Source organism: Mesoplodon densirostris, chromosome 2 (assembly GCF_025265405.1).
Source record: "Mesoplodon densirostris isolate mMesDen1 chromosome 2, mMesDen1 primary haplotype, whole genome shotgun sequence".
In the NCBI taxonomy this organism is placed as follows: Eukaryota; Metazoa; Chordata; class Mammalia; order Artiodactyla; family Ziphiidae; genus Mesoplodon; species Mesoplodon densirostris.
In genome coordinates this window covers 16,213,042-16,227,885 of record NC_082662.1, presented here as the reverse complement: position 1 = coordinate 16,227,885, position 14,844 = coordinate 16,213,042, and the positions used below count along the sequence as shown (strand labels likewise).

The window sequence follows — 14,844 nt, the reverse complement described above, 5'->3', positions numbered from 1 at the left end:
ATAGGAGCACCTCAATACATAAGGCAAATGCTAACAGCCATAAAAGGAGAAATAGACGGTAACACAATAATAGAGAGAGACTTTAACATCCCACTTACACCAATAGACAGATTATCCTGCTTTGGGTAGTATAGTCATTTTCACAATGTTGATTCTTCCAATCCAAGAACATGGTATACCTCTCCATCTGTTTGTATCATCTTTAATTTCCTTCATCAGTGTCTTATAGTTTTCTGCATACAAGTCTTTTGTCTCCTTAGGTAGGTTTATTCCTAGATATTTTATTCTTTCTGTTGCAACGGTAAATGGGAGTGTTTCCTTAATTTCTCTTTCAGATTTTTCATCATTAGTGTATAGGAACGCAAGCAATTTCTGTGCATTAATTTTGTATCCTGCTACTTTACCAAATTCATTGATTAGCTCTAGTAGTTTTCTGGTAGCATCTTTAGGATTCTCTATGTATAGTATCATGTCATCTGCAAACAGTGACAGCTTTACTTCTTCTTTTCTGATTTGGATTCTTTTTATTTCTTTTTCTTCTCTGATTGCTGTGGCTAAAACTTCCAAAACAATGTTGAATAATAGTGATGAGAGTGGACAACCTTGTCTTGTTCCTGATCTTAGTGGAAATGGTTTCAATTTTTCACCATTGAGAACGATGTTGGCTGTGGGTTTGTCATATCTGGCCTTTATTATGTTGAGGTAAGTTCCCTCTATGCATGCTTTCTGGAGGTTTTGTTTGTCTGTTTGTTTGTTTCTGCTTTATAACAAAGTGAATCAGCCATACATATACATCTGCTCCCACATCCCTTCCCTCTTGCATCTCCCTCCCTTCCACCCTCCCCATCCCACCCCTTCAGGCGGTCACAAAGCACCGAGCCGATCCCCCAGTGCCACGTGGCTGCCTCCCACCATCTATCTACCTTACGTTTGGTAGTGTATATATGTCCATGCCTCTCTCTCGCTTTGTCACAGCTTACCCTTCCCCCTCCCCGTATCCTCAAGTCCATTCTCAAGTAGGTCTGTGTCTTTATTCCTGTTTTACCCCTAGGTTCTTCATGACATTTTTTTTTCTTAAATTCCATATATATGTGTTAGCATACAGTATTTGTCTTTCTCTTTCTGACTTACTTCACTCTGTATGACAGACTCTAGGTCTATCCACCTCATTACAAATAGCTCAATTTCATTTCTTTTTATGGCTGAGTAATATTCCATTGTATATACGTGCCACATCTTCTGTATCCATTCATCCGATGATGGACACTTAGGTTGTTTTCATCTCCGGGCTATTGTGAATAGAGCTGCAATGAACATTTTGGTACATGTCTCTTTTTGAATTATGGTTTTCTCAGGGTATATGCCTAGTAGTGGGATTGCTCCTTTTGGACCCACCTCCTAAAGAAATGGAAATAAAAACAAAAATAAACAAATGGGACCTAATGAAACTTAAAAGCTTTTGCACAGCAAAGGAAACCATAAACAAGACCAAAAGACAACCCTCAGAATGGGAGAAAATATTTGCAAATGAAGCAACTGACAAAGGATTCATCTCCAAAATTTATAAGCAGCTCATGCAGCTCAATAGCAAAAAACCAAACAGCCCAATCCAAAAATGGGCAGAAGACCTAAATAGACATTTCTCCAAAGAAGATATACAGACTGCCAACAAACACATGAAAGAATGCTCAACATCATTCATCATTAGAGAAATGCAAATCAAAACTACAATGAGATATCATCTCACACCAGTCAGAATGGCCATCATCAGGAAATCTAGAAACAATAAATGCTGGAGAGGGTGTGGAGAAAAGGGAACACTCTTGCACTGCTGGTGGGAATGTGAATTGGTACAGCCACTGTGGAGAACAGTATGGAGGTTCCTTAAAAAACTACAAATAGAACTACCATATGACCCAGCAATCCCACTACTGGAGGGTTTTTATCATAAATTGGTCTTGCATTTTGTGGGACCTCGACATTTCTGATCACGACAGAGCCAGGTCCTCTCCTCCATCTCACGAACCTCCAGCCAAGCTTTGAAGCCCAGCCTCAATGTTCTGACCCGACGACGGGGACAGCAGCTCTCTCCAGGGGCCAAGTTGGACCAGGAGGTTACTGTCTCCCCGACCCAGGCCCTAAGATGACATCAAAAGGATGGAAGTTTCCAGTTCATGCTGGAATGTGGGCTTTCCAGCTGAGTCAGATGGAGCCTGTTTCTATGGCAGCCATGCTCCACCCCTGCTCAAGGGTTTGGGTAGACAGAATTCTTAACTGAGAGTATTTTCGCTACCTGTCAAACAAGCAGGAGCCTGCCCAGGAAAGAGCAATAAAGAAAAACCCCTAAGCCCAGCTGGCTGAGCGCCCAGCCTTTGGATTCTAGGTTCTTGGACAAATGGCCCCCTGCTATGTAGTCAAGTTGCCATCACCACTCTCCATCTGGGTAACACAGGAGCTGGTTGAGGAGCAGGGAGGGGAGTCGGGGCCATGCTGAAGTAGCTAGCGTCATGGAAACAGGACAGACTTGCCCTTGGTGCTCCCTGGCCAAGGGAGCTGAGAACTTAAGTTTCTCAGCCTCTCTAGGCTGCATCAGTAAAATGGGAATGAGAAAAAGACACCAAGAATGAAGAGCACCTGGCACAGCCAAGACATACAGCTCCTCGGTGGGACCAAGCACAGTGATGTGGGGAAAGGAGGAGGGGAGGGGAAGGGCAGAGAGAAGAAAGCCCACAGATCGACCCCACCTTCCCCAAACTGCCTGGAAGCAGAGCCCACAGGCCCCAGGCTGGCCCCTCCCCTGGAGACTTGGCCAAAGTGTCAGACCAGGAAGTATCATTACGTCACTGGGCATTCAGGGGTTAATGATGGGGAGTGGACAGGACCCCGATATTTAACTAATGCAGAGACGCCTTGAGATCAGAGGCACCCCTGCTGACTTTCTTCTCCTGCAGCCCAGCTCCTCTACTCCCTGCACCCCTCCCCTCCCCCCAGAATGAAGCTTCCCCCTCTTCTGACCTTACTTTGCCTCATGGGTAAGTAACCTTCCTGCCTTTACCCCTCCCCCGCCCCAGCTAGGAATCCCCAACTCCCTGGAGGCCCCTGAGCTGGGCCCTGAGGACGGTGTGATTGGACATCCTGAGGAAGCCTTCCCTGGTGGCGCAGTGGTTGAGAGTCCGCCTGCCGATGCAGGGGACACGGGTTCATGCCCCGGTCCGGGAAGATCCCACATGCCGCGGAGCGGCTGGGCCCGTGAGCCATGGCCGCTGAGCCTGCGCGTCCGGAGCCTGTGCTCCGCAGCGGGAGAGGCCACAACAGTGAGAGGCCCACGTACCGCAAAGCCATCACTAGTCAGTGGAGAGGGGGGAGAGGGGAAGACTGCAGCCTGGATGGCCCGGTGGGGCGGGGGAGAGGGGCTGGCAGGGATCCCAGACAGCACACGAGCTCCTGCCACCCCCGCTCCATCCCTCACTTAAGTTTCCATTTTGGGCTCTAACCTGCCCGGGTCAGCAGCCCCGCATTGCTGCATCATCAGGACCTAGAGGAATTTGGGGAAGTCCAGGTGGTTCGGAAGCTTATCCAGTGACATCTGATGGGACTTGACAGGGACAGAGTTCCTGCGGGGATGGGGCTGACACCTGGGGAGGTGATCAGGAAGGGTTGGGACCCGGGAGGATGAGTGGGCGGTATTCTGGGAGCTGGTGGAAGGAGAGCAGGAGGGGGGTCACGTGTGCTGACACGACGCGGGTGAGGGCTAGGGGATCGAGGTGCGATGATGTCGTGGGGATATTATTACTGCTTAGCATTGTTATTATTGGGAATGAGGTGCTTAGGGAGGTGAGGTTACCTAGACAATCAGAGAGATGTCTGGACTCAGATTTGGGGGCACATCAGGGGCAGCTGGCTGCAGAGGGTGGGGCCCTGGGGGATCTGACCTCCTCCACCCTCCCTCCCAGCAGTGGCCCTGGCTGTCGGGAACCTGGTCCAGTTCGGGGTGATGATTGAGAGAATGAAGGGGCGGCCTGCACTGCAGTACAATGATTATGGCTGCTACTGTGGTTTCGGCGGCTCCCACTGGCCAGTGGACCAGACAGACTGGTGAGCAGGCGGCCCAGCAGGTGGAGCACCCCGCTGGAGGATGCAGAGGCTGGGGGAGCATCCTGGGGGATGGAGGAGCTGGAGGAAGCATCCTGCGAGGAGGGAGGGGCTGGGGGCACCTAGAAAGTTGGGGCCGACCTCCACTTTGGGCCCCTTTGGGCACTGAGCCCCCCAGGCAGCCCCTGGTCCTGCCCAGCCTGGTTCACAGGCCCCTCCAAGCCAACCATGACCCTTACAGGTGCTGCCACGCCCATGACTGCTGCTATGGGAGTCTGGAGAAGCTAGGCTGTGAACCCAAATTGGAAAGGTATCTTCTCTCTGCCAGCAGGCACAGCATCTTCTGTGGTAAGTGAACAGCCCTAGACTCCCCCAGATACAAGGTTGGGGGACAGCTTCAGCTAGGAACCCTCTCCTGATGGAGACCCTTGAGCCTGGTCACCTGGGCTGGGGCGGGGGTGGGATCTTCCATCATCACTGAAGTGGGGAGAGACCTGTCCATCTACCCAGATGCTCCTGTGGCACCCAGGCTAGAGAGCACGTGACCCATCAGCTCCTGCCCTGACCCCAAGCACTTTCCCCAGCCAGAGCCCTCCCAGCTCCAGCCTCTGGGGAGAGGAGCAAAGGGGGTAGAGCTGAGCCAGGCCCCAGAGCAGCTGTACCCACACAGCCCTCCCCAGGGCCTGGGTGGCAGCTAGAGGCAAGGTTCCCAGGACAGAGCCTTGAGGGCAGAGCCCCAGACAGAGAGAGCTGGAGCTTGGATTTGGGACAGCAGACCCTGCTCCCAAAGGCTGACTGCACCGGTGCTCATCTTTGCCAGGCCCAGTGCCCACTTGGACCAAGTAGCTTTCCTCTGGTCCCCGGCCTGGGGAAGCAGCCTGCTCCGAGTCAGAGTGCAGAGGGCTCCACGCAGCCCAGCCCCGTGGAGGGAGCTCAGATCAGAGAACCAAACCTTCTTCCTGCCTCAAAGCCAGGAGCAGCCTGGAAGGAGGGCAGGCCCAGTGTGGGGCACAGCAGGAGCGTCTAGGAGGGTCAAAGAAGACTCAGCTCAGATCTCTAAGGTCTGTCCTGGGGGAGACGCAGAACGAGGACCAGAACCACTGGAGGCAGATTTGGTTCAGAGTTGCCTGTTCCCAGCAAGGCAGCTTTGACAGGTAGTAAGCTCCCCATCCCTGGGGGTTCATGCAAGGCTAGGAAGCCACCTGTTAGGGACGGCACTGAGAGGGGAGGTGTTAGGTGAAGAGGGACACCGGGTCAGGGAGTCACCTACCCATCGTATGTCTTTGGGCAAGTGACGTAACCCCTCAAAAGCCTCTACTTCCTCATCTATAAAATGGAGACAATCACTCACTTCCCTGGCTTAGTCCAGCTTCTGGTAAGAACCCCCCAAAGGAGCTGACATGGCTGTTAAGCCCCCTCCAACTCTGATTTCTGCTGAAAGAGCCGGTGAGAGCAGAACCCGGATGGGGAATGAGGCTGACCTTTGCGAAGGACAGTGAGGAACCTGGACACTTCTGAGCTGGGGGATGTCTTTGTGGGGACAAAAAGGAGCCAGAACCACTCAGGGCAGACAGAGGCAGTGGAGGGAAGAGGAGGCTTTGGGGCCCCTGGTGCCTGCAGAGCTGACGCCAGTTCTGCTCCCCAGGCAGGGTGTGGCCACGTGTGGAGGGGGAGCCCTAAAGTTAACGCTAGGAAAATGGGCTCCGTCCACTCTGAGGGAGATAGGCACGGCCGAGCAGGCCCCAGTTGCAATCCCTCTGGGGCACGCTGAGGCCATCTGGGGTTGAGCTGCTGTAAACTTCCCAGTTTTCCTCTCTGGTTGATGGCCGCCTCACTATAAGTAACGCATTACATGGGAGAAGGAGTTGCCTGGAAATGCCCTCTCCCTGGGCTGAGGCGGACGACAGTTAGTGAACCAGATGGTCATCCCATGGGGGAAAGGGCTAAGGGCAATGGACTGGGCTTGGGAAAGAACAGGAGAACAAACTTCCAGGCTTCCCAGCATCCTGGGCCCCAGCAGGCCCTCCAGTACTCTGCCCTTTCTCTCACCCATCCCTGGAACATCCCCCATGAGAATGGGCTTCCAGCAGAATGGGGCTGAGAACAGGGACCCCAGAACAGTCCCCTGCATGTCTGAGAGTGGCAGGACCGAGGCGCCCAGGCCCTGACTCACCTCGTCCCATCCAGCTGGCAGAACCACCTGCCAACAGCAGACCTGCGAGTGTGACAAGAGGGCTGCTCTCTGCTTTCGTGACAACCTGGGCAGCTACAACTGCAAATATGCCCATTACCCCAACAAGCTGTGCACCGGACCTACCCCGCCCTGCTAAGGCTGTGCTCCACTTCTCCCCTGCGGCCCCCTGCCCTCCAGCTGCTGGAGCCCCAGACCTCCAGAACATTGGCACCAGAGCCCCTTCCTCTGGAAAATTCCTTTGCTGCAAACCCATCCCTTCCTGAGAGCTCCCAGATGAGGAAGAGCCATGCCTGGGGGCCCTTTAGCACCCAGAAGATTCTATAACCCACCCCCTGGGATCTCAGTTCCCTCTTCGGAATATGTGAATGATATTTTCCCATAATTCTAATACTGATCCTCAGATTCTATCATTGTAGGGCTTAATTAGTCTGCAGTTTCATTCATTCATTCATTTTTTGAGCACCCACCATGTGCCAACAATGTGCTAAGTACTGGGACACAGCGTGGGTCTGACATGGGTGGCCCCTGTGCACGGTTCTGACATTCTGTCCTTTTAATTTCCCATTACAGTGAGTTTTTGTGATTCTCTTTTTCTAGCATTCCACCATCTTATCCAAGATAATAATGGCAACCTCTAGAAGGAATGTTTCTGGCCATATGGCATAATGTGAGAAGCACACAAAATACCAACCTAAAAATATTGTCCCCACCATGTCATCAGGCTTCAAATCCCTCCCATTAGAAGACTGGCTCAAAGTGAAAAGAAGCTCTCAAATCACCTTTTTCGAAGCCCTCCTTTGACAGATGGGCATCCGGGGCTCAGAGAGGGAAAGTTCTACCTGAAGGGGTGTCCTCACTCCCATGCCAGTGTGCCTTCGTTTCTTCATGAGTGGGTATCAGTCACTGACACTCTACCCCTCTGGTTGTCATCTTGGACAGCCTAGGGTGCCCAGGGAAGGTCAGCTGTGAGGATGCCCAGGTCAGGTCAGGCTCCTGATACAGGGAGGGGAAGAGGAAAGGTTTCAACCTCCAACACTCTAGGGCCAACTCTGGAGCCAATTTAAAGCACCAAAGGATTCCCATCAAATGGAATGCAGCCTATCTGTGAAGCAATGAACTTCAGCAGATTCTACTCCTAAATATAGATATATCTCCTCTATCTATAATATGCTAATAAAATCTTCCAGGATTGGGATGAGCCTATTCAATGAGATAAAGCATGTAAAAAAGCATTGCACAAGTGGTTGAGAGTCCACCTGCCGATGCAGGGTACACAGGTTCGTGCCCCGGTCTGGGAAGATCCCACGTGCTGTGGGGTGGCTGGGCCCGTGAGCCATGGCCGCTGACCCTGCGCATCCGGAGCCTGTGCTCCGCAACGGGAGAGGCCACAACAGTGAGAGGCCCGCGTACAGCAAAAAAAAAAAAAAAAAGCATTGCACAGGCAACGCTCTCAGCGGCCAGGTAATAAACATCCACTCCCTTTGTCCATTTCATGGCACACGTGCAACTTTCAGGACTTTGAGGGCAGGAAAGAGCCTGAAACCATCAAAACGATGATCATCATACATTTTAAAAGGTGAAGAAGTTCTGTGCTAGCAAAACAAACACAAACAAACAAAACACGAGAGGGGCAGATGTGCGTGCTTTGTTGCTGTGACTTGACTCAAATCCTTGGTGAATAATCACCAGGAGACCAGGTCTTAAAGCACAGGATGTGTGGGTGGGGAAGAGAGCACAGTTTTTGTTGGGAAGAGTGGTCCTGAGGCGCCCTCTGTTGTCCATTTTGTTCAGGCTAATAGGTGGAAACAAATTTGGCTTAAACCTGAATTTCCCTTCATCGTGGGGGCAAAGTACGTTTCTGGGCTAGTGAAACCGGTCCCTTCGCACTTTCAGTAATCATATGCTCAGAAATAATCAATAAGTCCTTACAGACATCTTAGAATGATGGTACGACTGCATACACGAGAAACACAGGAAGAAGGAACTGACCTGGGGGAGATGGAGAGAGGTGGTGCTCTGGGCATTATGGATTCAAGGCAGCGATGGAAGGAGTACCTTGTGATGTTACAGTTGCTTAACCATCTGACAGGGTGAAAATTGGAACTTAAGAACAAGCCCCGGTGCAGCCTGTTTTTCGAAGAATCAATAAATATTTGGCGAATGCAACAATGATTCTGTCTAAATCCTGTTTGTGTGTGTCTACAGTACACACGCTTGATTTCCAGCGCAGACTTGGTGGAAAAGGCTGAAAAAAGGAAAGGAGAGCCCTGAACTTGATGTCGGAGCTTCCAGGTAGAGCCCTCTGCTTTGCCAGTTAGCAGCGGTGCATGTGTTCTAGACCTCGCTGCTCAGGGAGCTTATTAGAAATGCAGAATCTTGGACCTGACCCCAGACCCCCCAGTTAACAAGACCCCCAGGTGACTCGTGTGCACACTGAAATCCAAAAAGCGCTGATATATGGCCACAGACAGCCTCAGTGTCTGCACTTGTAAAATAGAACAATGACATTTCCCTGGTAGGTCGATTGTAGCAAGATTTCAATAAATTAGCATGTGTGAATGTACACAAAATAATGCCTAGCCCATTATAAGCATCCCATAAATGAATGAATGATAGTCATAATAACAAAAAATACCTAACATTTATTAAGCATTTGGCATTCACCAGGCACTGTTTTAAATGCTTTATGTTTATTCATTTATCGAATGAATGAATGAGTGAATGAATTAATGGATGAATGAGGCATGGGGACTAAATCAAGGCTGGGGAGGGGACTTTGTTACCTGAATGTTTCATAGCTTGCGTCTCTAATTTTTTTTTTTTTTTTTTTTTGCTGTATGTGGGCCTCTCACTGTTGTGGCCTCTCCCGTTGCGGAGCACAGGCTCCGGACGCACAGGCCCAGCAGCCATGGCTCACGGGCCCAGCCGCTCCGCGGCATGTGGGATCTTCCCAGACCGGGGCACAAACCCATTTCCCCTGCATCGGCAGGCGGACTCTCGACCACTGCGCCACGACGGAAGCCCTGCGTCTCTAATTTTGATGATAGGATTTGGATGGGTTTTGCTTTTGTTCCCACTTAGCCCCTAACGAAAGCTATGAACCAAGTGTTCGATTAAATAACTTGCTGAGTAAGCGATTAGAAATCAAATCACGTTGGAATTCCAGAGTTAAGTCCAATTATTATTTCATGGACATTCGTCCACTTCTTTAGGGTTCTTCGCAGTGTCACTGCTGGAGCACTGAATACTGTATTAAATTCCATTCTTTCTCTCAATATGCTTTCATTTAAACCATGCTCCTGGCCCCTTGCTGAAACCTGGTGACGGAGCCAAATCTGATGTGGCCAACCTACAGACAGACAACACCAATTACTCTACACTAGTAAGTGTCGTAATAGAGCTAAGATCAGGCTCTCAGGACCTAAGGTTCTTCAGCCCTCCGTTCTCCATCCAGTCTCCATCCTGTCCACAATGCCAGCTTCATTTTCCCAGAGATTGATTTCCATCATATCACTCTCCTGCCCCCGAACCATCAGTGGCTCCCCATTGTCCACCAAGCCCTGGCATTCAAGCTTGGTATCATCTGCTTTTCCAGCCGCATATATTTCTCTATGCTCCTCACCACTGCCAGAACCTGCCCACCTGTTTTCACACCTCTGTGCAATAGCTTCCTTCAACCCGGAAGCCCCCCTCTCACAGGCTCCTTATCACCACATTCACATCCATGTGCTTTGAAGGCACATCTCAAATGCCACCTTTCCCATGATGCTTTTCCACTTGGAGAAGATTTCACCCTCCTCTGAACAGCCAAGCAATGTGTTTATACTTTTCTTAGGGATACTTACCGCAGCTATTTGGGCTCTTGTTTTGGGTTCCTATATGGTGAAGGCAGACTGCCCTGGGTTCAAATCTATGATCTTGGACCCATTATTTATTTCCTCATGTGTAAAACTGGGATGGGACCATCAGCCTCACTGGGTGGTTTTAAGGTTTAAATGAGATAACTTATTCAAAGTGCCTGGAGCATCATAGATGCTCCATCTGTGCTAGGTCACTTTGCTTTTTTTTTGCGGTACGCGGGCCTTCACTGCTGTGGCCTCTCCCGTTGTGGAGCACAGGCTCCGGACGCACAGGCTCAGCGGCCATGGCTCATGGGCCCAGCCGCTCCGCGGCATGTGGGATCTTCCTGGACCAGGGCACGAACCCGTGTCCCCTGCATCGGCAGGCGGACTCTCAACCACTGCGCTACCAGGGAAGCCCCACTTTGCATTTTTGTCTCCCCTATTGAATCCATCACATGGTGGATGCTAAATAAATATCTGCTTAATTGAATCCACAGATACATGATAATTGCGATTATTTTACAGAAGTAGCATCATACACATGATAGATACTAATTTATTTGAATAGCCCCTTGGCCCACTACTCTGAGTGCCATTTTTTATCTTAAATGGACAAGTGTTTGGAAATCATTAACCTTCAGTGCCCTGATCTGTTGTCCCACAGAGGCAATGAGGTAAAATTGGCTGGAGAGACGGTACATAGCACTCTTCCTGGAGGGCTGTTACCTGTGATGTGTTCCAAGGTCAAAATGCACATACAGGCTGACTCGTGACACTGTAAGAAGAGGTCAGGAGGAACCAGGTATTCCTGATCTTGGAAATTCATTCAGTATGCACAGCATTAGTCTTCCAGTAGCAAAAGGCATGCGACAAGTGTTTGAAGAAAGGAGTTCCCAGTCCTTCTCCACACGAATTGTTTACCCTGAATAAACTGTCCCAAACACGTGGGACATCCCACTCTCCCACTGGAGGGGTTTGCTTATGCTGGTCCTTCAGTCCCAAATCTTAGCTTCCTATTTCCACCTCCTATCTTCCCTTTCATACCTCATCTAAATGTCACTTCCTCCACCGAGCCTTCCTTGATTTCCCTTCTGAACACACAGCCCTCCTATCAGTACCTCCTTTTATGGCCTGTGTTCTCTTGGGTCAGAGTTACATATCCGCTTTCACTGCTGGGCTGAAAGGTTTTCGAGGACAAGGCCCATGTCTGATTCAATGCCCAGAAATAAAGACTCCAGCACAGCACAGGTTCAGTAAATGATGGATGGATTCTTGGATGTTTGGATTGGTGAATAAATTGAACAAAAACTGAGCATCTTGAGATATCTAAATCCCTCTATCATAGGGAAATTCAGACAAGCTTCTCCCAGGTGGAGAATTTTTCCTTCTGCCAAGCCAGAATCCATGAATCAGCAGGATTGTTCTTGATCCTATTCAACCCAGAAAGTTCTAAATCGCTGCATGACTATGGTCTGAGGGCCCGCCCTGTCCAGCAGTCCAGTCAAAATCATATTGGAGCAGACATTTTATGACAAATTTTGGTTTTATCTCAAGGCCAACATGCACTTTCTGTGCATGGCAAACAGGTAACTTTAAACCTGGGGGTTTCAACCCTGTTTTCTCCTAGACAACCATAAGCAGTTAACAAGAGGGGACACAGGAGCAGCCACTTTCCCTCATTGTATCTCCATCTTTGGCACCATAAATTGTCACTCACCCAGAGTAAGCAAGGCTATAGCCTGGAGGAAAATGTAAATAATAAACTGTGTTCTCTAATTATCCCCTACGTGGCCTGAGGACACTTCCGCCCTTACAGACTCATCCAATCTCACGGGTCACCGAGACCCAGGCAGGAAGCCCCAGGGCCACCACCCGGCCCAGCAGGCGGCCCCCGGCCACAGCTGAACCACTGTGGGATGGAATTCAGGAGGCCACAGAAGTCTTCCAACTGGGGGAGGGGACACTTACATCGGGACAGCACTCTGGTCCTAGCAGATCTTTCAGAAAGATTCTCAGCTGGGTTAACAGAGTCCAGAGTCTGGGCCTCGTGGGCTCAGGAACTGGATAGCATTGGTGCACCCAGAAGTCTCTCGGTCACGGAATGAGGCAAAAATCACACAGGGAGGACAGTGACCAAGGGGGATCGGCCTTGCCAGAAGCTGGAGAATTCTTCCACCCAGGGTGGTACTGGACACTGTTCAGTGCCAAGATTCTGCAGAAACAATCCAAAGGCTGCTTGATGAGCACAAACAGAGAACAAGAGCGAGCAGGGGCCTCGAGGCCAAAATCATGAGGCCGCAGCGAGGCTGGTGAGATGGCAACAACCTTGACCTGTGACTGGCCCTGGAGCCCTGGAGCCCGGCGCGAGCAGCGCCCTGCTGCACGTGCCCAAGGGTCCCCTCCCTCTGGGTTTCTGTGGCCACCCTTCCCCCTCCTGAGGACATCTTCCAGGTGAATCCGTGCAGTCACCGCTGCCCACGTGCGCCTGGGGGAAGGTGCTCCCTCCTGGAATGGGATCAAACCAAGCCCCCGGGTTCTAGGGAAACCCCAAGGTGGCAGCCAAAAGACAGCTGCTCTGTATTTAGACAACTACGAACTATCAGAGACGTTCTTAGATACCAGGCAGAAATCTGAGGGATGGCCCTGCCAGTGTGTGCGGCGGCCATACTCCCCTGGACGGAAGCTACAATCGGCTGCTTAAGCTCAGTGAGATCCCAGACGACCATACACTGGAAGAACGTGCACATCTTCTGTGCCAAGGTCTCTAAGGAGGACATTTCCCAGCATGCTCTCCGTCTCATGCAAACGGCGGTCAGACAGTGACAAAAACAACTTGAAACTTTCTCTTTAAACTAGAATTTATTGGTATACAAAACTCCATTTCATAGATAAAGTGGCACATCTTTGCAGCTTCTATTGCACCAAGTATTGAAGATTAAAAACACAAAAAAAGAAACATTTGGTTTTGAAAACACTGCAAATAGCCAAGTACAGTACTTTGGTAAATAAAAAACAAAATGGTTCAGAGTAACAGAATCTGAGGAAAGAAACATCCTGGAGGAAATGAACTATGGACATCAGACAATGGTCACATTCCCCCCGTCCAGCTCCACAGATAAGGCAAGACTTGCTAAGTCTATGGATCATGACCCCACAGAGGTCTTAAATATCTCCGGACTGCAGTGAGGACAAGTATAGTGCAATTAGAAAAAGGAGAAGGTGGCTGAGCCTGTGAAGGGCCCTGTGTTCTCCACAGACCCATCTGCCCTCCTTCATAAAGGGGATTAACACCCACCAGCACTGCTGCATCAGCAAGAGGAACACGGAGGTTTGACGTCCGACTCCTGGCCCTTTTCTTCTTCTCACGGAGCTCAGTGCTAGTGGCGGACGCTGGAAGGGTAGCCAGGGAGGCCGAGGGCCCATCTCCCCAAGGAAAATGAACCATGAGAGGAGCCCACCCCCGCATTCCTCAAGTTCTGGTTGAGGGACCTGCCAGGGGATCAAACCACAGGCTGAGGTCTGTGACTGTGCTCGAACAACTGCCACAGACGGCTGGCAACAGTGAGCTGCTGGATGTCGAGATGCAGAGGATGAGGGGCAGACCACCGGGGTTTCGCCCAGCGGTCATCACCTTCCAGGGCTACAGCACAGCGAGCAGGGGTAGTTCCGGGACCAGGGGCACGCCCTGCTTAAACCAAAGTCACCACGCAGAAGTCCGCGCTCTTACAGAAATTATTCTTTACTGGTACCAGCCCCTTCTCAAGTCACTTTGCGAGGATGCTAAACATTTTAATCAAGCTACAAAGTAGTCTGAACTAGGAGAGCGAGGCTCTAGAAGGTAATTCCTCAGAGGAAATGGTTAAGAGCCTGAGGTTTTTACAAGGAACGTTACCTTGGACGGACGCAGCCAAGCAGTCAACGAGGCCCAGCTCCTCCCCGGAGCCGGGCCCTGTGGGCACCTTCTGAGTTCCGTACTGTGCAATGCACTTCGTGACTGGTGCTCAATGTCTCCACTTCAATCCAATTATCCGTTCCCCTTCTTGCATGTGACAGCAGAAGATCTGCTATCATTTACATATACCGTCGAGATCTTCAACTTAACAACATCAATGGAAAAATACAATTTGTTTTAGAGTCAGAAAAACACATCTTGTAGAAAGTGCCATTATTAAATCACCTCAGAACAACCGTCGGAAGGCCCCCAAGTTTGAGCAACGCCTGTTCTGAAAGCTGAGATGAACGAAACAGTGAATAATGAAAATGTCAAAACACAAAAACTGCATCAGACTCTGAGTCTAAAGGTTTGCTCTAGATAGAGCCTTGAGGTAAAAAAAAGGTGAAGAGATACGCATCTACCCAAAATGGGAGTCAGAGAGGGCCACAGATGTGACATTGAAAGTACAAAGCTCCACTGTCACCCCATCCACACAGACCCTTCTGGTCAGGGTGAGAGTTAGTCAGCTCCGACTGGGAACCCAAGTTTCCTTCAACTGACTGCACATTCGAGTTGAACATCTCACAGAGGTAAACTGACAGCATTCTATGTGGACACAATAAAACCCAGGCAGTCCAGAGTTTCTCAGAATGACAGAAACTGCACACTGATGACAGGGACTCACTATGAGCACAGTTCAATGCCAAGTCCATCTGATATCCACCTATTTAACATGGGAGCAGCTCTCCCCCCTCAGCATGGCCCTCCCCCCACCCCAGGAC

At 50.3% G+C, this 14,844-nt stretch overlaps 1 protein-coding gene across 1 annotated transcript; it reads left to right on the top strand.

The window, feature by feature from the left end:
* Window positions 1-2,992: 2,992 nt before the first annotated feature.
* On the top strand, window positions 2,993-6,422 carry LOC132477879 (group IIE secretory phospholipase A2-like). The gene is made up of 4 exons (XM_060080364.1): window positions 2,993-3,032; window positions 3,957-4,095; window positions 4,334-4,440; window positions 6,280-6,422. The coding sequence occupies exons 1-4, from the start codon at window positions 2,993-2,995 to the stop codon at window positions 6,420-6,422; spliced, it is 429 nt and encodes a 142-aa protein (XP_059936347.1).
* Window positions 6,423-14,844: the final 8,422 nt, after the last annotated feature.